The sequence below is a fragment of the Balaenoptera acutorostrata genome, chromosome 12, assembly GCF_949987535.1.
Source record: "Balaenoptera acutorostrata chromosome 12, mBalAcu1.1, whole genome shotgun sequence".
Taxonomy (NCBI): domain Eukaryota; kingdom Metazoa; phylum Chordata; class Mammalia; order Artiodactyla; family Balaenopteridae; genus Balaenoptera; species Balaenoptera acutorostrata.
This window is the reverse complement of record NC_080075.1, coordinates 12,049,160-12,074,503: the sequence shown is the minus strand read 5'-3', so window position 1 is coordinate 12,074,503 and position 25,344 is coordinate 12,049,160. Positions and strand designations below refer to the sequence as shown.

At 37.2% G+C, this 25,344-nt stretch overlaps 1 protein-coding gene across 5 annotated transcripts in view; it reads left to right on the top strand.

The window, feature by feature from the left end:
- ANAPC1 (anaphase promoting complex subunit 1) overlaps window positions 1-25,344 on the top strand; it is a 102,623-nt gene that overhangs the window by 4,209 nt on the left and 73,070 nt on the right. For all 5 annotated transcript variants that reach the window (XM_057558011.1, XM_057558010.1, XM_057558009.1 and 2 more), the window contains exons 4-16: window positions 1,661-1,712; window positions 2,287-2,387; window positions 2,970-3,052; window positions 4,122-4,195; window positions 6,299-6,444; window positions 6,659-6,879; window positions 7,594-7,803; window positions 10,248-10,343; window positions 18,382-18,472; window positions 18,577-18,642; window positions 21,024-21,158; window positions 22,501-22,641; window positions 23,207-23,267. In XM_057558011.1, coding sequence (XP_057413994.1) covers window positions 1,661-1,712; window positions 2,287-2,387; window positions 2,970-3,052; window positions 4,122-4,195; window positions 6,299-6,444; window positions 6,659-6,879; window positions 7,594-7,803; window positions 10,248-10,343; window positions 18,382-18,472; window positions 18,577-18,642; window positions 21,024-21,158; window positions 22,501-22,641; window positions 23,207-23,267 — 1,477 coding nt within the window. The remainder of the gene's footprint in view (window positions 1-1,660; window positions 1,713-2,286; window positions 2,388-2,969; window positions 3,053-4,121; window positions 4,196-6,298; window positions 6,445-6,658; window positions 6,880-7,593; window positions 7,804-10,247; window positions 10,344-18,381; window positions 18,473-18,576; window positions 18,643-21,023; window positions 21,159-22,500; window positions 22,642-23,206; window positions 23,268-25,344) is intronic.

Sequence of the window (25,344 nt, the reverse complement as noted above, 5' to 3'; positions counted from 1 at the left end):
TTTGTTATTCTCAATAAAAATTTCTAAGACATTGAGGGTACAAAGAATACTGTAACACATGATGATTATAACTGATTGCAGAGTATTCAATAAATAAAAATCTGGTTCCTAGTGATAATCAGAAAGAGAAAGAAAAAAACTAACTTGTTATCATTGCAGTTGGCTATTACACCTAACTCTATTATGAAAATCGGTAATTAAAGGGAAGGAATTAAGCATTTGCCCTGCCTTTCTAGGAAGACGTGCAGTTCATCTCGAGTTAATGAAGGAACACCATTATTTATGGACGAATGCCAGCTAATAAATATAGAAAGAAGGGTAGAGTTAAAAAATCACCACTTTGTAACCTCCAATGTAATAATGGATTCAGAAAAGGATTGTTAATGGATATTAACACTCTTGGGTGAAAGGATATTACCATGGCACTAAGGTATTACCCTGTGAATTACTTGCTAAAATGGACTGGACATCAGGTGCTAGAAGAAAATTACATTATTTTTCCTCAGGTGGGATGACGGTTTTGTGGTTATATAGGAGTACATCTTTAGTTTTAGGAAATGCACGATGAAGTGTTTAGGGGTAAAGTGTCATGATGTGTGCAATTTTCAAATAGCCCCCGCCCCCTGCATTTCCACATGTACTCAAATACCCTTAAACAAGTATGGCAAAATTCAGGTGAGACAGATGTTCACTGTACTGTTTCATCTTTTCTTACTGAAAGTTTTTAGAATATCAAGTTGGGGGAGAAATGAAAACATTTATGTTGGTTGCATTAATTGTTAGGCTACTGACAGGAGGTTTTAGAAGCTTTTTACTCATGTGAAGTTCCCCATTTGTAGACACTGAAATCGTACCTCGACACTGCTTATTTTTTTTTTTTTCCATGAACTATTTCCTGATGAGTGTTGTATTCTTCTAACAATTTATTAGGAAGGGTAAACTGAATTATTCCCAAATTTGAGAGCGTGTGTGAAAGCATTTCCATCCAGGAGTGTTGAAGCCAGTGTTCTTTTTGCTGATAATTTCCCCCTCATGTAGCATTGTGAATGTATTTAATACCACTGAAAAATGGTTAAGATGGTAAATTTTATGTTATGTATATTTTACCACAATTAAAAAGACACATAAAAATGCCATTAAAAAATTTCAATAAGTGATTGTCAAGCATACCAGTTGAAGTTTAACGGCTTTTCCTAGTTTGTATATATATTTTTAAGATGGTCCCTTAAGAAAGGGAAATGTTTTTCTAAATATTCTTTCTGGCGAGTTGAAGAATGATAAGATTAGGTAAGTCTGGAGATTATAAAATAGCTTGGCAATTTTCAACTCTTCTGATAATCTTTAGCTTTGTATAAGATATAGGGTTTAATACAGGTTGAACCACTATTTGAATTCACTTTTGCTGCAAAGCTTCTATCTAGTAGGTTTCTTGATTTTGTTTTCCCTTTTCTTTTTACTTGCAAGCATAGTTTATCTTTCCTTAAGATAGTTATCACTAATCAGTCTAATTTTATCTTATTTTTCTTTGTTCCCATGGTATATGTGTTGAGCTGATGAGGAGGGACTGTTATGTAGGTGACACTATTACTTAGATACCATTAGTTAATAGGTTATTATTTAGATATAATTTTCTTAGGTAAGCATTTTGTTTTGATTTTAGGCATTGTGGTGTGACTTCATTATATCACAGGATAAGTCTGAAAAGGACTACAGTAAGTTTCTTTTCGAAATTTTATTTGATCTTATGATGATTCCAAATGTTTATCTCATTTTTTTTTCATTCAAAATAAGTAAGCCACTAATAATGGTGGATTAGCACAAGCATTTTTATATTGTGCATTAAAGAATTTGTGCTGTTGGGAATTGCAATTTATTTATTTTTTAAAAATTTATTTATTTATTTATTTTTGGCTGTATTGGGTCTCCATTGTTGCATGCGGGCTTTCTCTAGTTGTGGTGAGCAGGGGCTATTTTTCGTTGCAGTGTGCGGGCTTCTCATTGCAGTGGCTTCTCTTGTTGCAGAGCACGGGCTCTAGGCACTTGGGCTTCAGTAGTTGTGGCTCTCGGGCTCTAGAGTGTAGGCTCAGTAGTTGTGCTGCACAGGCTTAGTTGCTCTGCGGCATGTGAGATCTTCCCGGACCAGGGCTCGAACCCATGTCCCCTGCATTGACAGGTGGATTCTTAACCACTGTGCCACCAGGGAAGTCCTGGGAATTGCAATTTATGATTATTGGGATTTTTTTTTTGAAAACAATGCATATATCTTGTTGTACTTTCTCTTTTCAGGTAGTGATGAAGTAGAAAAATGCATATGTATATTGCAAAGCTCATGTGTTAACATGCATAGCATAGAAGGAAAGGATTACATAGCTTCTTTACCTTTTCAGGTAAACTTGAGTGTTTCAATGTTTTTGTGTTTTATTGGAGAATATTCTTGAATTAATTGGTTTCAGAAGTATTGCTACTCTCATGTCTTGTAATCAAAAATGTTATTTTTACTGAAATAAAATTGTATTGGCTTACCATTTCCATCCTTTGTCTTAAAAATAAATTATTTAGTGAAGTGAATTATGAAGTCTTTTTCTGAGAGGTTTCTTTTCAGTTTAAGTGACATATAAGAAATCATTTTGGTTTTATTCAAGCACTTGAGCAATATTAGTCTTTCTCCTGTATCTCATTATCTTTTTCATGCCCTAATGCTGTTGTTACACTTTAATCACATTGTCATTTTGGTACTGATATTAGCTACTGGCAGGAATTTCAGGTCGAACTTCTCTTCCTTAGATTTGATTTTGTCTTAGATTTACTTGTTAGAATTACTTAAAAAAAATTATAGTTAATGATTGTTACTTTGCAAAACCCTTGTTAAATTGGAAGAAAATCTAATGTTCTGTAATGTTTCGTAAAAACATGTTATAAAGAATAGTTTCTTTTACTTCTGTTTTTTTCCTCACCCTTTTACCCGATAGGTTGCAAATGTTTGGCCCACAAAGTATGGCTTGTTGTTCGAACGAAGCAGCTCTTCACATGAGCTTCCTCCAGGCCCACCCAGGTATGCAGGTCAGAATATGATTCCCTGGGCTTTTTTTGGTTGGTTCTAAGGTAAAATTGTTTACCCAAAAGTTTGGGATGACGATAATTTCCATGCTGTCAGCACAGATAGATGCCTTTTTCTCTCATCTCAGCATTGTACCCTTATGAGTTCTACTTCTCACTTGGCACTTAATTGTCTACAGCTTTTTTCCCCAAGTAGTAAAATTGAGCAAACACTTGGCTTAAAGATAACAAAACTCAGTTCTTAGCTCTGCCATTTTTTCCATCATGGTACTTTGGGCAAATCATTAGCTTTGGCTTTAGTTTCCTTATCTGTTACAGGAAGAATACTGTCATTTATTTCTTAGGATTTATGCAGTGATTTAACAAGCTAATGTATATAATCTCTGACATAGGGCTTCATATGTCTTAGGTGCGTAATAAATTATAGTGCGTTTACTTTGTCTCCCTAATCAGCTGTGAGCTCGTTGAAGGGCAGGAACATAAAGTACCTGTCATAGTGTGGTGCAAGTAGTAGACACTGAGTTTTAAGAAAATTGCTTATAGATTTTAATCTCTCTCTGTGTTTAGATAGAAGGTCTGTTTTTTCCTCTTTTTTCAGTCACTCCTTAAGAAAATGCAGCCATTTTATTTACTTGAAGTGTTTCTTTTTTTTTTTTTTAAATACTCTCCTTTGTAAATAGGTCTAGAAGACTAAATTTCTTTCCTAGCTGTTGGAGACACACTGCCACTAAGAGAGGTTTAAAAAAAAAAATGACTGCCTTATACCCATTACTTTGTTTGTTCTGTAAGGTGTTGACTGCTGCTCAGATACTCCCTGGGCTACACTGAGTTTGGTGTGTGTGTGTGCAGATTTACCCTGCATAAGAGGAGAGATTTCTAGGAATAAAATAGAAGATACTGTGAAAAACAGTAGGTCAAAAGTTTTTAGAGGGTTGCTTTTTGAGATGGTAGGTTTCTAGTTGCAAGTGTAATCTGCAGAAGACATTTCTTTGCAAGGAAAGTACAAAATTTGTGCACAAATGGAGTCATCTTGTGTTGGTGATTGTTTATTTGTTCTTTACTAGAGAACCTTTACCCACTATGTTCAGCATGCTGCATCCACTAGATGAAATTACACCTCTTGTTTGTAAATCTGGAAGTAAGTGTATTTTTATAAATTCTTTTATGTAGGCTCTCTTTTGAGTTTGGGGCTGGGGGGGAAATAAAGGAGCTTATGAAAATTAGATTTGTTTTATAAAAATAATGTAATTTAAGCATTTAAAAATAACTCTTATTATGAAAAGAATTCATATTAATTAATTCATTGAATACCCTGGTATTAACTGTTTTAACAGCTATTCTTTTAGTAAAAATAGAGCCTATACATCAACCAGAAATACTGATATATTTTCTAACTTACCTGTAGATGACTCTGGACTTTGTTCCTTAGTAATTAGTAAGTAAATGAATAACACTCAGATAAACTAAAATCGTTTCCTTTTTTTGGAAAAAAGAAATGTAGAGCCTTAGACCTTTACTTTGGAAATTTTTAATATTTCATTTTCCCTGCTCATAATAACATAATTTGCTGGGACTCAGACTTTTAATAGTTCCTAGAGGTATTTCTAGATGCTTGTTTTAAAATTTTAAATGTGACCAAACATAGGCTATTATGAATAATGAGGACTTGAAGGCTAAAAGAATATATTTATATTCTTTTTTTTTTTTTTTAAACAATTCTTTTTTTTTTTTTTTAAATTAATTAATTAATTAATTTATTTATTTATTTTTGGCTGTGCTGGGTCTTCGGTTCGTGCGAGGGCTTTCTCTAGCTGCGGCAAGCGGGGGCCACTCTTCATCGCGGTGCGGGGACCGCTCTTCATCGCGGTGCGCGGGCCTTTCACTATCGCGGCCCCTCCCGTTGCGGGGCACAGGCTCCAGACGCGCAGGCTCAGCAGCTGTGGCTCACGGGCCCAGCTGCTCCGCCGCATGCGGGATCTTCCCAGACCAGGGCTCGAACCCGTGTCTCCTGCATTAGCAGGCAGATTCTCAACCACTGCGCCACCAGGGAAGCCCCTATTTATATTCTTTGACCAATTTTACTTTAAGAACTTTATCCCAAGTATATATTCTGAAATGCCACTGAGGTTTTTATCTTCTATATCAGGGCTTGGCAAACTACAGCCTGGGGGCTAAATCCAGTTTATTTTTCTAAGGCTTAAGAGCCAAGAGTGGTTTTTACCTTTTTAAAAGGTTGTAGAAAACAAAAATAATTATGCTACAGAGTCAGTATGTCTGCAAAGCCTAAACTATTTACTCTTCGGCCTTTTACAGAAAAAGTTTATTGATAATTCTATATTATACTGCTAACAACTACAAACAACCTAAAAAAACATGTCAGTGTGTGATTGAATGGTATACAGCCATTATTGATCATGTTTTTGAATAATATTTAATGACCTCAGGAATTGCTTATGCATAATGTTAAGGTACAAAACTAACTGCAATATCATCCTAATTTTGTAAAAACATAAAAAATATGTCTGTATAGGAAAAAAAAAAAACTCAGAGGAGTGCTCCCAAATATATTAGTAGAGGTTATTTTGAGTGAAATTATGAATGATTTTTATTTCTTTCTTTATAAAGTACTCCTTTTATAAAATAATTCTTTTAAAAATTTTCAATATTTTAACTGAGAGGGAAGCATTTAGGAAACAGTCAAATAAGGATATAGAAACCAGTTTATGGTACTGTAGATGTAAAAGCTGGACTCACTAGGAAAAAACTTATTTTGCATGTATACCCAGTAAAGCAGAAACAGTAGTGTACTGTTCAGCACTGTTTGAGTAGTTATAGTAGAGAACAGATTTCTTAGAGAAGAAAAGAACTAATAAGGAAGTCAAACTTGGCTGAATGGTTGAGTGCAATTTAAGAATAAATCAGTTATTAAAGGAGTCATGGACCTTTTACCTGTGGCTGATGAATTTAATGGTTTAGTCAGCACAAATCTTCAACATTTAGTTGCATGTGTGTGAAATCAAAACTCGTAACGTTCTCATCTTTAATATATTTTAAAGGAATTGATGCCCAAAGTAAATTTATTAAAAATTGAGGGTTAATTACGTAATATATTAATAGATTTTTGTGCCTTAATTGCCTTGATTTCTCTTTATCTTTAGGAATTGCAAGAAGTCACTTCATAAACAACAGTCTTGTAAAAGTCCATTGTTCTATACCTGATCATTTCTGTTCTGTCTTTAAGGTCTTTTTGGTTCATCACGGGTACAATATGTTGTAGATCATGCAATGAAAATTGTTTTTCTCAACACTGATCCCTCCGTTGTAATGACCTATGACACCGTTCAAGGTTTGCATTCTGTGTGGGCTCTCCGGAGAGTCAAAACAGAGGTAAGGGTAAAGGCAGATCACTTCTTAATAGAAAAGGATAGTTAATACTAAAAACTTTGCAGATTTTTAGAAGAATCACTTGTGAAATAGGTTGAGTGCCTTAGGTAAAAAGATATATCTTTAATAACTGGCCACTACCCTGCATTCTCACACGGAAATTGCCCTTTTAATCTAATTATTTTCTGCCCCCTCCCCCTTTTCATTTTGATTTAAGGAAGAGAATGTTGTTTTAAAGTTCTCTGAACAGGGGGGCACCCCACAGAACGTGGCCACCAGCAGCTCGCTCACAGCACACCTCAGAAGCCTCTCCAAGGGAGACTCCCCCGTGGCTTCCCCCTTCCAGAACTACTCCTCCATCCACAGCCAGAGTCGCTCAACCTCCTCGCCCAGCCTGCACTCCCGCTCACCTTCCATTTCCAACATGGCAGCTCTCAGGTGGGAATTAAGTGTGGAAGCATTTCCTTGTTTTAAACAAGACATCCCAAGAAAAAGATACCTTCTTTTAAAACTTTCTCTTGTGATTTGAAGGATGTAAAATTTCTGTTGACAGCTCCTGAGTATCTTTTAGAGAAAACAGCACTATTCCAGTTGTGCTATTTTTACTAAGACTTCCGGGCCTCCTGGGTCACTGTTTCACTGAGTCATACTTAGAAGCTGCCGGTGCTTGTTGTAAGAGTGCCGCATTTTTACCACTAAGTGGCAGCAGTTTGGTGAATATTAATAACAGAAATTTTTTGGTGCTGTTTTCTTTTGTCTTAATTTGCATTAGCTTTTCTTTTGTTTTTGTTAATAGCTATCTGGTGCAATAGGGACATAGTTTTGTTGGTGTGTATATGTTTGAATGTATAGGAACATAGTTTAAACTTTTTTGAATGATATTGATATAAATAATTGATTTTCTGAGGCAGAAAATGAACTGATTTTCAGTTAAAAAAAAGAATTCTAATAGGAATTCTAAATCTTTAGAATATAATAAAGCATGTTGACAAACCGTTTAAGTAGCTACTCCTTTTTAAAAAAATTGTATTTCTGACTGGGTTTATGTTATGAATACTCTCCGTACATAGAATTTGGAAAGCTTTATTAGAAAGTGTGTTATATCAGCCTGCGTTATTAATTGTGGTGCACTCTTTTCTCTTTATTTTGCAGTCGTGCTCATTCTCCAGCCTTAGGAGTGCACTCTTTTTCAGGGGTGCAAAGGTTCAACCTTTCAAGCCATAATCAATCTCCGAAGAGACACAGTATTTCTCATTCTCCAAATAGTAATTCTAATGGCTCCTTTCTTGCACCAGAAACAGAGCCAATTGTTCCTGAACTTTGTATGGACCATTTATGGACAGAAACGATTACTAATATAAGGTTTGGAGTATATATTTTTATATTCAAAGAAAAATGATGCTAAAAGTTTTAGAAAATACTTGGTATTTTGTGTAAAGCTTCCTTTGAGTATAAGCAGTTATTAATATTTCTAAAATACATAGAGATATGTATTAAAGGCTACCTCAGTTTCAGTAGAGGATGTTAGTGATATTAAGGTGATCATAAAAATATTTTGTCATTTGCTATTTCTTCCTTAGCTTAGTAATCTCTCAGATTTGAGGTGTTTGATGTTTTAGGGAGAGACAACTAATTTCTGTAGATTAGGAAACTTGGGAATTTATAGCATTTTTCTTAAGTTCTGTCTTTTTGTTAGTTGAGTATCAGGTGTTTTTCTGGGAAACACAACTCAGACCTCTGTTCCATGTGACCTTCCTCCTTTAATGTTCTCTTTAATCATTCACTCAGTCAATGCCAGTGTGTGTGCTAGTGGCTGTGGTTTATCAGCAAATAAGTTGCTGTCCCTGTCCTCAGAAAGAGACAGCTGGAGGATGGTGGCACTGCTCATCTGCTGGTAGGGCTTTGGAAAGATGACTAGGTATTTCCTGGGTGGGTAAGCGGGGCAGTACACGGTAGTTAGAGGGGATCAGAAGAAAAGTTCAGAAGTGTGAATGTGTGGTTTGTTCAGGGAATTAAAAATACTCTCAATTTGTTTGTGCAGGAGGAGGGGAAAGGGCTGCAAAAGAGGAGGTGGAGAGAGATGGCCCTTTGGGCTGTTCTGTTTGATGAGAGCTGTAAGAAGGTGCTTTATATGTGGGTCATAAACTCAGGGGAAGAGCAGTCACTTATCAGTGGTGATTGAGGCAAGACAGGTGGATTGGAGTTTCCACCACACGGAGTGTGTAGAGGTTGGGTTCCTGGAGGGCCTGTGGATGAGCTTGCAGTTGCAGGGGTTCTGGTAACCCTCTGGAATCACAGATAGTAACCATGGGTATGTGTGGTGTATAGGCCTTTTCTTTAGCAGAGGGTTTAACATTCATTAGATTCTCAGAGTCTGTGACCTCCGAATAGTTAAAACCAGGCTGTGTAGAATCAGAAGAGGGCTAGTGACTAAAGTCTTGGAAACGTAAGATTTGGGGGGGGGGTGAAAAGAGATAAAGCTGCTGCAGAGAGACAGAGCAAGAGAGGTCAGGTGGGGGAAGCAGCAGGACATGTCATGGAACACAAGAAAAGTGGCTTTTGAGAAGAAGGTGCCAATGTTGCCAGGTGCTGGTGAAGTGTGGCACTCTTAGGTGAGCTCAGAGAGGCAGTACCTGGATGGCAAGATCACTGGTGACCTTGGCCAGAGCACCTGGGGGTGGGGGTCTAGGGTGGAGTGGAATGGGGTGGAAAAAGTAAATGGGGACCGAGGAGGTGAACATAGATATACAGACTGTCCAAGGAGTTTGCCTTTGAATGGGAATGAGGATACAGAACTAGCTGAGGGTGTCTCAGGGTCAAGGGAGAGTTTTGTTTTTCCTGAACTATGTTAGAGACAATTAGTCTTCATTTTTGCCCTTAAATACCTAAGTGTGTTTCTGTAAAAAGTAAGGGCATTTCCTTACCTAACCATGCTACCATTTTTACATCCAGCCAAATTAACAGTAAGTCCTTTATATAATCTAATATTTAGTCCATCTTTGTATTTAAAGACTCATTTTAATATGAGAGAGTAGGCTATGAAAAGACTATATACCCAGAGCAGGGAAAGCACTGAAAATACAGCTGGCTCTACGGCCTTAAGCTATCCACATCCGAGTAGAAAGACAAGCGCATGTTCTTAGGCTGGCGAGTCAGGGATAGGCAGTTGGAGGAAAGGAAAGATGTGAGTACAGTGTTGAAGTATGTTCTATTTTTATATATATAAAATAAAAATTCCTTATAAAATAAAAATTTTATATATAGAATAAAAATTCCCTGTATTTAAAAATCATTTGTCTTTAAATACCGTATTGTTAAGTTGGATATATTGCAGATCCTTATTGTATAGAGTTACAAAGAAATTTTTGAGAATAGAGAATTTTTGAGTATGGGTTAAAAAAAAAGCGCTGAAGTGGAGCCTAATCTGAGAGAGAGTGGGGATAGATTGGAGAGGTCATGTTATAAAATGTCTGACCCCTTAGACCCTGTAAGAGGTCTAAGATCTCTTCAAGTTTGCATTACTTTAGCAGTAGGCAGCTTGCATAATGTGGAATTAAAAAGTCTGTGGGTAATGATTACATTTATTGTAATTTTTCCCCAAAAAAGCTGTGTAGTGGACTCAGAGTCAAAGAGCTGAAAGGAATCTTAGAGATCATGAAGTTCAATTCTTAGAAGTGCTTTTGTGTCTTCAAGGTTATTGCTTGGCCCAAGTAGTATTTCCTGTAGAATATTTTCAAAGACTTTTAATAATTACTGTGGTAGATTTTTAAGTGAGTGCCAACAGTTTATTAATGTATCTGTTACAGGGAGAAAAATTCACAGGCCTCAAAAGTCTTTATTACATCTGACCTATGTGGGCAAAAGTTCTTGTGCTTTTTAGTAGAGTCCCAGCTCCAGTTACGGTAAGTGAGTTTATGTATCTCATTGATTTGGTATAAATAAACTTAGGACTATTTTTTCTTTTCCTTTTTCTTTCTCTCTCTTTTTTTTTTTTTTGGCTTAAGTAGCTTTATTGAAATAATTTACATACCATAAAATTAACATGTTTTAAGTGTATCGTTTAATGATTTTTAGTAAATTTACAGTTATGCAGCATCACCACGATCCAGCTTTAAAAATTTCTATCACTTTAAAAACATCTCTTGTGCTTGACTTGCATTCAGTCTCTGTTCCCATTCCCAACCTCAGGTAACCAGTATATAGGCTTTTTGCCTCTGCAGATTTGCCTTTTCTGGATATGTTATGTAAATAGAATCATACAATATATAGTTTTTTTGTGTCCACCTTCTTTCACTTAGCATGATTCTTAGGGCCTACCATGTTGTAACATGTATAAATATTTTATTCCTCTTGCTGTGTAGTATTGTATAAATATACCACATTTTGTTTATCTAGTCATTAGTTGATGGGCATTTGGTTTGTTTCCACTTTTTTGACCATTGTGAATTATGGCACTATGTACATTGGAGCCAAAGCCTTTGTGTGGACATACATGATTTCATGTAGATAGATAGGTAGATAACTAGGAGTGGATCAAATGATAAATTCATTATAAACTTTTAAAGAAATTGCTAAATTTGTCTTCCAAATAAGCTGTACCATTTTACATTCCCACCAGTAATGTTTGACTGTTCCAATTTCTTCATCCTTGACAAGATTTTTTTTTTTAATTTTTGAATTTTATTTTATTTATTTTTTTATACAGCAGGTTATTATTAGTCATCAGTTTTATACACATCAGTGTATACATGTCAATCCCATTCACCCAGTTCATCACAACACCACCCCCACCCCCCTGCGGCTTTCCCCCCTTGGTGTCCATACGTTTGTTCTCTACATCTGTGTCTCAACTTCTGCCCTGCAAACCGGTTCATCTGTACCATTTTTCTAGGTTCCACATACATGCGTTAATATATGATATTTGTTTTTCTCTTTCTGACTTACTTCACTCTGTATGACAGTCTCTAGATCCATCCCTGTCTCAACAAATGACCCAATTTCGTTACTTTTTATGGCTGAGTAATATTCCATTGTATATATGTACCATGACTTCTTTATTCATTCGTCTGTCAATGGGCATTTAGGTTGCTTCCATGACCTGGCTATTGTAAATAGTGCTGCAATGAACATTGGGGTGCATGTGTCTTTTTGAATTATAGTTTTCTCTGGGTATATGCCCAGTAGTGGGATTGCTGGATCTTATGGTAATTCTGTTTTTAGTTTTTTAAGGAAGCTCCATACTGTTCTCCATAGTGGCTGTATCAGTTTACATTCCCACCAACAGTGCAAGAGGGTTCCCTTTTCTCCACACCCTCTCTAGCATTTGTTGTTTGTAGATTTTCTGATGATGCCCATTCTAAATGGTGTGAGGTGTTACCTCATTGTAGTTTTGATTTGCATTTCTCTAGTAATTAGTGATGTTGAGCAGCTTTTCATGTGCTTCTTGGCCATCTGTATGTCTTCTTTGCAGAAATGTCTATTTAGGTCTTATGCCCATTTTTGGATTGGGTTGTTTGTTTTTTTGATATTGAGCTGCATGAGCTGTTTATATATTTTGGAGATTAATCCTTTGTCCGTTGATTTGTTTGCAGATATTTTCTCCCATTCTGAGGGTTGTGTTTTTGTCTTGTTTATGGTTTCCTTTGCTGTGCAAAAGCTTTGAAGTTTCATTAGGTCCCATTTGTTTATTTTTGTTTTTATTTCCATTACTCTAGGAGGTGGATCAAAAAAGATCTTGCTGTGGTTTATGTCAGAGTGTTCTTCCTATGTTTTCCTCTAAGAGTTTTATAGTGTCCGGTCTTACATTTAGGTCTCGAATCCATTTTGAGTTTATTTTTGTGTATGGTGTTAGGGAGTGTTCTAATTTCATTCTTTTACATGTAGCTGTCCAGTTTTCCCAGCACCACTTATTGAAGAGACTGTCTTTTCTCCATTGTATATCCTTGCCTCCTTTGTCATAGATTAGTTGACCATAGGTGCGTGGGTTTATCTCTGGGCTTTCTATCCTGTTCCATGATCTATATTTCTGTTTTTGTGCCAGTACCATGTTGTCTTGATTACTGTAGCTTTGTAGTATAGTCTGAAGTCAGGGAGTCTGATTCCTCCTGCTCTGTTTTTTTCCCTCAAGACTGCTTTGGCTATTCGGGGTCTTTTGTGTCTCCATACAAATTTTAAGATTTTTTTTTTCTAGTTCCATAAAAAATACCATTGGTAATTTGATAGGGATTGCATTGAATCTGTAGATTGCTTTAGGTAGTATAGTCATTTTCACACTATTGTTTCTTCCCATCCAAGAACATGGTATATCTCTCCATCTGTTGGTATCATCTTTAATTTCTTTTATCAGTGTCTTATAGTTTTCTGCATACAGGTCTTTTGTCTCCCTAGGTAGGTTTATTCCTAGGTATTTTATTGTTTTTGTTGCAGTGGTAAATGGGAGTGTTTCCTTACTCTCTCTTTCAGATTTTCCATCATTAGTGTATAGGAATGCAAGAGATTTCTGTGCATTAATTTTGTATCCTATATTAATTTTGTAACTTTACGAAATTCGTTGATTAGCTCTAGTAGTTTTCTGGTGGCATCTTTAGGATTATCTATGTATAGTATCATGTCATCTGCAAACAGTGACAGTTTTACTTCTTCTTTTCCAATTTGTATTCCTTTTATTTGTTTTTCTTCTCTGATTGCCGTGGCTAGGACTTCCAAAACTATGTTGAATAATAGTGGTGAGAGTGGACATCCTTGTCTCATTCCTGATCTTAGAGGAAATGCTTTCAGTTTTTCACCATTGAGAATGATGTTTGCTGTGGGTTTGTTGTATATGGCCTTTATTATGTTGAGGTAGGTTCCCTGTATGCCCACTTTCTGGAGAGTTTTTATCATAAATGGGTGTTGAATTTTGTCAAAAGCTTTTTCTGCATCTATTGAGATGATCCTATGGTTTTTATTCTTCAATTTGTTACTATGGTGTATCACATTGATTGATTTGCGTATATTGAAGAATCCTTGCATCCCTGGGATAAATCCCACTTGATCATGGTGTATGATACTTTTAATGTGTTGTTGGATTCTGTTTGCTAGTATTTTGTTGAGGATTTTTGCATCTATATTCATCAGTGATATTGGTCTGTAATTTTCTTTTTTTGTAGTATCTTTGTCTGGTTTTGGTATCAGTGTGATGGTGGCCTCATAGAATGAGTTTGGGAGTGTTCCTTCCTCTGCAATTTTTTGGAAGATTTTGAGAAGGATGTGTGTTAGCTCTTCTCTAAGTGTTTGATAGAATCACCTGTGAAGCCATCTGGTCCTGGACTTTTGTTTGCTGGAAGATCTTTAATCACAGTTTCAATTTCATTACCTGTGATTCGTCTGTTCATTTGTTCTATTTCTTCCTGGTTCAGTCTTGGAAGGTTATACCTTTCTAAGAATTTGTCCATTTCTTCCAGGTTGTCCATTTTATTGGCATAGAGTTGCTTGTAGTAGTCTCTTAGGATGCTTTGTATTTCTGCGGTGTCTATTGTAACTTCTCCTTTTTCATTTCTAATTTTATAGATTTGAGTCCTCTCCCTCTTTTTCTTGATAAGTCTGGCTTATGGTTTTTCAATTTTGTTTATCTTCTCAAAGATCCAGCTTTTAGTTTTATTGATCTTTGCTATTGTTTTCTTTGTTTCTATTTCATTTATTTCTGCTCTGATCTTTATGATTTCTTTCCTTCTGCTAACTTTGGATTTTGTTTGTTCTTCTTTCTCTAGTTTCTTTAGGTGTAAGTTTAGATTGTTTATTTGAGATTTTTCTTGTTTCTTGAGGTAGGCTTGTATAGCTAATAAACTTCCCTGTTAGAACTGCTTTTGCTGCATCCCATAGGTTTTGGATCGTCGTGTTTTCATTGTCATTTGTCTCTAGTTATTTTTTGATTTGCTCTTTGATTTCTTCAGTGATCTCTTGGTTATTTAGTAACGTATTGTTTATCCTCCATGTGTTCGTGTTTTTTTCCCTGTAATTCATTTCTAATCTCATAGTGTTGTGGTCAGAAAAGATGCTTGATATGATTTCAGTTTTCTTAAATTTACTGAGGCTTGATTTGTGACTCAAGATGTGATCTATCCTGGAGAATGTTCCGTGCGCACTTGAGAAGAAAGTGTAATCTGCTGTTTTTGGATGGAATGTCCTATAAATATCAATTAAATCTATCTGGTCTATTGTGTCATTTAAAGCTTGTGTTTCCTTATTTATTTTCATTTTGGATGATCTGTCCATTGGTGTAAGTGAGGTGTTAAAGTCCCCCACTATTATTGTGTTACTGTCGATTTCCTCTTTTATAGCTGTTAGCAGTTGCCTTATGTATCGAGGTGCTCCTATGTTGGGTGCATATATATTTATAATTGTTATATCTTCTTCTTGGATTGATCCCTTGATCATTATGTAGTGTCCTTCCTTGTCTCTTGTAACATTCTTTATTTTAAAGTCTGTTTTATCTGATATGAGTATTGCTACTCCAGCTTTCTTTTCATTTCCATTTGAATGGAATATCTTTTTCCATCCCCTCACTTTCAGTCTGTATGTGTCCGTAGGTCTGAAGTGGGTCTCTTGTGGACAGCCTATATATGGGTCTTGTTTTTGTATCCATTCAACAAGCCTGTGTCTTTTGGTTGGAGCATTTAATCCATTCACGTTTAAGGTAATTATTGATATGTATGTTCCTATGACCATTTTCTTAATTGTTTTGGGTTTGTTTTTGTAGGTCCTTTTCTTCTCTTGTGTTTCCCACTTAGAGAAGTTCCTTTAGCATTTGTTGTAGAGCTGGTTTGGTGGTGCTGAATTCTCTTAGCTTTTGCTTGTCTGTAAAGCTTTTGACTTCTCCGTTGAATCTGAATGAGATCCTTGCTGGGTAGAGTAATCTTGGTTGTAGGTTCTTCCCTTTCATCACTTTTAGTATATCATGCCACTCCCTTCTGGCTTGTAGAGTTTCTGCTGAGAAATCAGCTGTTAACCTTATGGGAATTCCCTTGTGTGTTATTTGTCATTTTTCCCTTGCTGCTTTCAATAATTTTTCTTTGTCTTTAATTTTTGCCCATTTGATTACTATGTGTGTTGGTGTGTTTCTTCTTGGGTTTATCCTGTATGGGACTCGCTGCACCTCCTGGACTTGGGTGGCTATTTCTTTTCCCATGTTTGGGAAGTTTTTGACTATAATCTCTTCAAATATTTTCTCTGGTCCTTTCTCTCTGTCTTCTCCTTCTGGGACCCCTATAATGCAAATGTTGTTGTGTTTAGTGTTGTCCCAGAGGTCTCTTTGGCTTTCATCATTTCTTTTCTTTCTTTTTTATTTTGGTCCGCAGCAGTGAATTCCACCATTCTGTCTTCCAGGTCACTTATCCATTCTTCTGCCTCAGTTGTTCTGCTATTGATTCCTTCTAGTGTAGTTTTGATTTCAGTTATTGTATTGTTCATTTCTGTTTGTTTGTTCTTTAATTCTTCTAGGTCTTTGTTAAACATTTCTTACATCTTCTCGATCTTTGCCTCCATTCTTTTTCCGAGGTCCTGGATCATCTTCACTATCATTATTCTGAATTCTTTTTCTGGAAGGTTGCCTATCTCCACTTCATTTAGTTGTTTTTCTGGGGTTTTATCTTGTTCCTTCATCTGGTACATAGCCCTCTGCCTTTTCATCTTGTCTATCTTTCTTTGAATGTGGTTTTTGTTCCACAGGCTGCAGGATTTTAGTTCTTCTTGCTTCTGCTCTCTGCCCTCTGGTGGATGAGGCTGTCTAAGAGGCTTGTGTAAGTTTCCTGATGGGAATGACTGGTGGTGGTTAGAGCTGACTGTTGCTCTGGTGGGCAGAGCTCAGTAAAGCTTTAATCCACTTAACTGCTGATGGATGGGGCTGGGTTCCCTCCCTGTTGGTTGTTTGGCCTGAGGCAAACCAACACTGGAGCCTACCTGGGCTCTTTGGTGGGGCTAATGACAGACTCTGGGAGGGCTTACGCCAAGGAGTACTTCCCAGAACTTCTGCTGCCAGTCTCCTTGTCCCCACGGTGAGCCCCAGCTACCCCCCGCCTCTGCAGGAGACCCTCCAACACTAGCAGGTAGGTCTGGTTCAGTCTCCCCCGGGGTCACTGCTCCTTCCCCTGGGTCCCGATGCACACACTACTTTGTGTGTGCCCTCCAAGAGTGGAATCTCTGTTTCCCCCAGTCCTGTCGAAGTCCTGCAATCAAGTCCCACTAGGCTTCAAAGTTTGATTCTCTAGGAATTCCTCCTCCCGTTGCCGATCGCCCAGGTTGGGAAGCCTGACGTGGGGCTCAGAACCTTCACTCCAGTGGGTGGACTTCTGGGGTATAAGTGTTCTCCAGTCTGTGAGTCACCCACCCAGCAGTTATGGGACTTGATTTTACTGATTGCGCCCCTCCTACCATCTCATTGTGGCTTCTCCTTTGTCTTTGGATGTGGGATATCTTTTTTTGGTGAGTTCCAGTGTCTTCCTGTCAATGATTGTCCAGCAGCTAGTTGTGATTCTGGTATTCTCGCAAGAGGGAGTGAGAGCATGTCCTTCTACTCCGCCATCTTGGTTCCTTTTGACAAGATTTGATATTGTCATTTTCTTTGATTGTAGCCATTCTGGTGGGTGTGAAGTGTTTTTTTAAAATTTTCTTTCTTTATTTTTTGGGTGCGTTGGGTGTTCATTGCTGCGCGTGGGCTTTCTCTAGTTGCGGTGAGCAGGGGGGCTACTCTTCTTGCGGTGCATGGGCTTCTCATTGTGGTGGCTTCTCTTGTTGCAGAGCACAGGCTCGAGGCACGTGGGCTTCAGTAGTTGCGGCACACGGGCTCTAGAGCGCAGACTCAGCTGTTGTGGCGCACAGGCTTAGTTGCTCCGCGGCATGTGGGATCTTCCTGGACCAGGGATCGAACCTGTGTCCCCTGCATTGCCAGGCGGATTCTTAACCTCTGTGCCACCAGAGAAGCCCCTGAAGTGGTTTTAATTTGCATTTCCCTAATGACTTATGATGTTGAGCATCTTCTCATGTGCTTATTAGCCATTCATTTATCTTCTTAGGTAAAATGTGTATTTATATATTTACCCATTTATTGACCTTTAATTTTGAAATTATTATAGATCACAGGATGTTGTAAAGTAGTAGAGGTCCTGTGTAGCCTGCACTTTTTCTCCCAGAGGTAACATCTTACATATCTATAGTGCATTGTTAAAAGAAGGAAAAAGGGCTTCCCTGGTGGCGCAGTGGTTGAGAATCTGCCTGCTAATGCAGGGGACACGGGTTCGAGCCCTGGTCTGGGAAGATCCCACATGCCGCAGAGCGGCTGGGCCCGTGAGCCACAATTACTGAGCCTGCGTGTCTGGAGCCTGTGCTCCGCAACAAGAGAGGCCACGATAGTGAGAGGCCCGCGCACCGTGATGAAGAGTGGCCCCCGCTTGCCACAACTAGAGAAAGCCCTAGCACAGAAACGAAGACCCAACATAGCAATCAATCAATCAATCAATCAATAAAAAAATAAATCTTTAAAAAAAAAAAAAAAAAAAAAGAAGGAAATTGACATCAGTACAATCAATGGGCCTCATTCAAACTTCATCAGTTTTACGTGTACTCATTTGTGTGTGTATATGATTCCATGAAATTTTATCACGTGTAGATTTGTGCAAACACCCCAATCAAGGTTCAGAACTTCTTTATCACCTCACAGATCTCCCTCATGCTACCCACTTTAGAGTCACATACACCACACCCATCTACCACAGTCCCCAATCCCTGGCAACCACTAATCTGTTCTCCATCTCTATAATTTTGTCTTTTGAAAATGTTTTATAAATGGAATCATACAGTAAGTAACCTTTTGAAATTGGCTTTTTACAGTTAGTATAATACCCTTGAGATCAGTAGAGGTTGTTGCATATATCAATAGTGTATTTCTTTTTTAATTTGAATATTTAGATGTGTAAAGTTTCAAGAGAGTAATGATAAAACCCAGCTCATCTTTGGCTCCGTCACCAACATACAGGCAAAGGATGCAGCTCCAGTGGAGGTAAATGCAGGCACATTTCTTGAGAAGTTGAAAATCATTGTGGTTTATAATTTGCACAGATTGGAAAATAAAATTTTTGCCTTTTTTTTTTTTTTTTTTTTTAGAAGATAGACACTATGCTCGTCCTGGAAGGCAGTGGAAACCTGGTGCTGTACACAGGAGTGGTTCGGGTAAGTAATAAATAGCATTTCATGCCTTTAGTAGGACTACTTCCTTAATTATTATTTTTTAATGTTACTTTAGTTTGATATTTAAAATTTGTTACCTCCTGTCTATAGAATTTGGCAGAAGATTCTTGTAAGAGTTGACAATGAAGTCTTCAATTTAGGTTGGGCCTTATTTGGAGGTCTAGGACTCACTGTCATTAGATGGATTGGCACTATGAAAACAGCGCAGTTGGGGAAACTTTAATGCATATAGATAATTTTTAAAAAAAGAAAAAAGTTAATTGAAGTTTTATAAAGAGTATAGTTTTGAAATTGATTTACGGGTAGCTTTCTTAAGTCTCAAAGTTTTAGTAAAGTTTCATTGTATTAAATGTATAATATATATGTTGTCTGTGTCTTTTTAAACAGTTGTGAACTTTATATACGGAATAATGTAAATTTTACAAATTTAAATTATGAAATTTAAATACACATAGTTTGAAGGATAATGAAGTGAACATTCATATAACCACTACCCAGGTTAAGAAATAGGATGTTGCCATATATTTACAGTCTCTTGGATTTTCTTTCCTCATTGTATCCTCATCCCCCAGAGATCCTTACTTGGAATAAATCAGTCCCTTGTTTTTATTACTAGTTTTTGCAGTTATGTATGTATCACTGATGAGTAAATTGTTTAGTTTTCCTTGTTTTTGAATTTTCATATAAAGAAAACATACCACATACTCTTCTCTGACTTATTTTGCTCAACATTATATTATTTTTAGATTTATTTGTGTTGACGTGTAGCTGTTGTTGACTCACGCACTGTTACCTAGTTTTCCATTGCATGATTATACGAGAACTTTACCAGCCACTAGGGTTGTTTTGCTGTTTCCTCTAATAAACAATGCTTAAAAAGTTTTTAAAAAATATATATCTCCTAGCCTTTAGAATATATGCATATTCAACTTAGCCACATGGTGACACATTGTTTTCCAAAGTGTAGGTTGCATCAAGGAGAGCTCTCGAAGTTTCTTTACAATCTTGCTAACCCAAAGTACTGTTAGCTTTTTGTTTTTGTTTTTCCCAGATTGGTGCCTAATTACAGCCAGGTGCTAATGGAAGTCCAGGCTCCCACTTGGCCTTTGCTCACAGGGCCGAGGGGTGGGGTGCAGTATTTTCCTATTGTGTTTGTCTGGAGTAGGTTGGTCATTGTCTAAAAGTTTTCTAGCTATTCCTTTCCTGATTGGGTCTTTTTTCCTGTCTGCTCCCGTAATGAGATTGTGGTCTGCCTCAACTTCCACATTACCTAGAGGGCAGTTTGAGAACCGAATGGTGTTACAGGTTGTTTAGTTCTCAGATCTTTTACTGTGTCATTGTTGGTCAGTTTCGCACATGGATCACTCATTGTTGGTCAGTTTCACAAAAACTTTATATATACTAGTTCTCCTGTCATTTTTGTTTTTTAATCCTAAGGATTTTATTTGGGCAACTTCTGTAATTTTATTAGCTTTCGGGTAGTATATTGACATAAATATGTATATTGTCAAAATTCCACTTTAGTTCTGAGTATCTCCTTTTAGTCTTATCAAGAGTTTTCAGCCTGTGTGGGTGTGAATTTCTGTTGTGTTTTTCCTGTGAACCCTGTGGGTAGCTAAAAGGAAGGAGTGGTTAGCATGGATTGTTGGCTCATTCTTTTAAGGTCAATGTAGAGTTGATGTAAATTTTTTTTGAGGAAGAGGTATTTGAAAGTTTATGACAGAAGACAGATTGTGAGCTAGAGAGCACGGTTTGAATTAGGTTGGATTTAATTTCTTGAGTATCGCTTCAGCCTAAATTTTTTGGCTCCCAAGAAGTAATTGATGTCTTTCTCTCTGCCAGGAAAATACTTAACAAGATTGATGCTTATAGCCTCTGAATGCTTAGTGTCTCTGCTGCCTTTACCACCAATGAGGTAGAAAAATGCATAGTATACGTGAATTTTGTATAGTGTCTTGACTATATTAACATTCCCCCTGTTTCCTGCCCCCAGAAAAGTCCTTAGTTATGAAAAGAAGGAATCAGACTAAGAATTTATGCCAAGATATTCATAGTTGGTAGGTAGAGTTTGATACATTATTAAAATTTTAATTCTCTTTGTTTTTTAGTTGTGTTTGGTGGTCATAGACTTTGAAATATCTAAAGAAATATATGCTTACATGCCTTAACGTTTCATTTAAGAACATGATACAGTAGGGAATTCCCTGGTGGTCCAGTAGTTAGGACTCTGAGCTTCCACTGCAGGGTTCAATCCCTGGTCGGGGAACTAAGATCCTATAAGCCGTGTGGCGTGGCCAAAACAACAACAACAACAACAAAAACATTAAAGCTAATTTTTTTCCACATTTTTTTATTGCTTAAAGGTGGGAAAGGTTTTTATTCCTGGGCTGCCAGCTCCCTCCCTGACAATGTCGAACACAATGCCTCGGCCCAGCACCCCACTTGACAGCGTTAGTACTCCTAACCCTCTGAGTAAGCTGCTTGGATCCCTGGATGAGGTAAGACAGGGAGTAGGTGTTGTCAAAAATTAATAGTGTCTTAAAGAAGTTTGGTCAAATATTAGTTCTTTCCATGGTTAACTTTTTTCTGTTTTAACGGTGACAGAATTGGAAGTTTGGCTAATGCTTGTAGAATGTGTATATTTTCAAACACAAATGATTCAGTAAACATACATTGACTCCCCTTCTGATGTGTAAGATACTTTTTGAAGGTGCTGCAGTGAGGAAAGTGATGCATTCTTTTTCATCTAGGGATCTCACAATTTACTTGGGTGGAACAGATGTACTGTCTGTTTTAAGAGATTATAATTTAAGATAGGTAGACTATTAAGACTTAAGAGGAACAGAGAGTACCATAGGAGATTCACTGATAGGAAGATACATTCTGATGGGATGATGTGGTGGAATCAAAGGCTCCTCTTCCAGAGACGTGTCTACCTTGGTTTGGACCTGGAGGGTAAGTAGGATGTCTGTAGATGGAAGGGGGCTTTGGGGTAAGCGGAATTGCATGGGTGTGCGCGTGGAGGCAGGACAGTGCAGAGCATTTTAACACATAGTTGTATCTCCATCTCCCAGCATACAAGTGAAGACTCAGCAAGTCTGTGGAATGAATGAATGCTTATAAAAGTACACGTAGTCTCTTGGGTGAGGCAGGGCAGGAGGTGGGATAATAATAACCTGTTTTCTAGTGTTATCTATGTACTAGGCACTGTTCTGAGTGTTTTATATGTATTAACTCATTTAATCCCTTAAAACAACTTTATTAGGAAAATATTAATCCTTGTTTTACAAATGGGCACATAGAGAGGTACAAGGAGGTTACTGGTCTAACAACATACAGCTAATTAAGTGGTAGAGCTAGGATTTACACTGTCTTCCTAACATGCTCTTGAAAAAGAAAGGATGAAAAGGTTTTTATTCCAAATGCAGTCTCCAGGGCATTATAGGTTTTTGATCATGGAGTTAAGAATGTTAGGATTTGTGTTTTAGATAGGTTTATCTTGGGATTGCAGATAGACCAATTAGATCCCAAGTGCTGTAAGACTCTGGGGCCACCTCCTTCCGATTCCTTTCCTTCTCTCCTGATCTTGGTCCCTCAAGTCCAGGTAGTCTCCACAGCTTTGTAGTGCTGTCCATCAGATGTGCTATTTTTATCGACTTTTTCTAGTTGCTTTTGGTGAGGACCTTGGTCTGCTACAAGGTACTTAGTCATGTTTAGAGCAGAATGGTTTTAAATCATTATGTACAATTGCTAGGCCATATGCAAAAAAGATATATAGTTTCTTTAACCGTAATTTCTCAAAACATGCTTCACATGTGTTGTTTTTATGACTTTTTCCAGGCTGTTCTGTTGTCCCCAGTTCCAGAACTAAGGGATTCTTCAAAGCTTCATGATTCTCTCTATAATGAGGATTGTACTTTCCAACAGCTTGGAACTTACATTCATTCTATAAGAGACCCTGTCCATAACAGGGTAACGCTAGTAAGTATGCATATTTATTTTTAAAAGGTTAGGCAACTTTCCAAGAATTGTGGCTGTTATTTAAAGTTTGTCAGAACGCAGAATTTTGTGAAAAATGGAAACAAATGTTTCTTGTGATTTTTAAAATCGCTTATTTGTCAGTTTTTTGCCCTATTTTACTTTAAAGAAGCTCCGCCCAACTTTTCTGAAGTTCATGTATTATGAAAAAATGTATTGAAAACAAAGCTTGTTCAATCAGTTGAATTTTATACGGGCATGGTTTTTGTCTTTCTATTAAAAGTGAGCCTCTTTTTCTTGGTGATGGTGACTCAAGTGTCTATATGAAAATTAGACACTTTATTAAAGACAAGAATTTGTGTAAATGTTTTACAAATAAGTACATTGATTGTTTCTAAAACTTCGAAGTATTCAGTTCTGTTTGAAAAATATTGCTTGTTTTTCATTTATTTAATTGCATTTTTGTTTGACAGTCTTGTAAAGCATCAGCTATTTTTAAGACATTCAGAGACTTAGAATGCACAGATTCTATTTACTTGCTCTTATTTGTTTCCATTCTTTTCCCTAGGAACTGAGTAATGGCTCCATGGTTAGGATCACTATTCCTGAAATTGCCACCTCTGAATTAGGTACGATTAAGAATCAAACCTCACTTTTGTGTGTTCTTAGTTTGATTTAAAAGATTTGGAGTAATTGCTGATTTACATGAATAATCGGGGTTTTAAAATTTTTTGCTGTTTTTGAAGCCATGAGATGGAGTTTTTTACTGTGCTGAGAAGCTATAAAAAAGAGCTGGGGGGCATTTTGTGCTGTCCGCTCCATGTGTGCTCTAAGGCTGGGGGAACCCGTGAAGTGTGTGCTAGTTCTGCTTCTGTGAGATTTCTTACGAAGAAGAAGCCATGCAGTGAGATTACAGCGTATGGACATGCCTCTTGCAAGAAAATCTCAAAAACAAGGAAGCCCAAGCAACTAAAATAGTTTTCGGCATATTGATGGTTTTTTTTTTTTTTTAATTTATTTATTTATTTATTTATTTTTGGCTGTGTTGGGTCTTCGTTTCTGTGCGAGGGCTTTCTCTAGTTGTGGCAAGTGGGGGCCACTCTTCATCGCGGTGTGCGGGCCTCTCGCTATCGCAGCCTCTCTTGTTGCGGAGCACAGGCTCCAGACGCGCAGGCTCAGTAGTTGTGGCTCACGGGCGTATTTGCTCCGTGGCATGTGGGATCTTCCCAGACCAGGGCTCGAACCCGTGTCCCCTGCATTGGCAGGCAGATTCTCAACCACTGCGCCACAAGGGAAGCCCCTATTGATGGTTTTTAATCCAAAAATATATCTCTCAATTGTTAGATAAATTGAAAATTAACATAATTGCCTTTAACTGAATAAAACTTAACATTATAGTAAAAATACACTCAGGAGTATTTTGATAAAATTGGAGTCTGCTTGAATTATTACTGAAATGCAATTTGGAAAGTACTAGGTGAAGAATATTTTGAACATAGAATAGTAAAGAAAACTGTGGAATTGAAAAGATTTGCCAACAAATGTAAATTAAGAAAAGAAAGCTTGTATGATATAAGAAAATTCAGGACATCTATTAGTTTCAAAGTCTAACTGCCAGAGCAGAGCGTTGGCAGATTGTGTGAATTCTGGAATTTGGTAAGTGGGCTAGAATGACTTTTGCGTTTTAGGAAGTATCTTTCATTGGTGTAGTAAATGATATTCTGAGTTCGTATGGAGATGCCTTGCTTTTCTGAAAGGTATTTAGCCAGTGATCTCAAGAAGTATAAGCCTAACCAAAGTACATAAAAACAAATAACAGGTTAATTAAAAAAAAAAAATCTTACTCTCTCACGAGCAAATAGAAGGCACATAGTTCATGCACGTAAGTTTTTGTACTTTACTTATAAAGCTTTCCTCAGCCCCTCAGGCAGTATCTGGTTTACACTTATTTTGGATTCAATCATGACAAACTTGACTATTAGGTTTTCTAACATTGGTTTCATTTGATTCCAACCTTTGCTGTGTATGCACACACATAGCAAATTGATGAGAAAAAGCATATGCTGCTGAGGATGGGCCCCGGTGACAGTGCCAGTGGGAAGGGAAGAAAAGAATCCTCTAAAGAGATTATGGGAGGATACACAAGCATTGCAGTTTGGGGCCATTTCCTACTAAAAGCAGACCCAGGCCTCTTTATAGCAGTAGCCCTTGCCACCCTGAGGGGGTCGCTGTATGACAGTGTAGCACTGTAAGTGATAGTCATACTAATGATATTGAGTCATTAAGAAAGTTATAGTTTTCATGGTATTGATTGATCAGAGAGCATGTAAAACATTTTAGAAACAATGCTGTCAGAAATAATGAAAAGTTATAAAGCTTTGGTTAACCAGAATGTTCAATCATTCAGAACATATTTTAATGCTAGGTAAGCATTGCTATTTGAGGAGGTATATATTGATTATTACATATTTACTGAAGTATTGAAGCAATATTTTATATGAATTTATTAATGTGGAAATTGTATGTTTTTGTTAGAATGGCCTTTAACTTATTGTCCAAACTAGGACATTTTTGAGAGTGAAATGGGGAACTGTTAATAACTGTCAGGGCCATGGATGTCAATCAGTTCTGTCTTAGGTAATCTCAGCTCTTTGGTTACTCTATTTCTGATCCAAAATTAATGATCAGAAAGCTGCCCTGAGACCT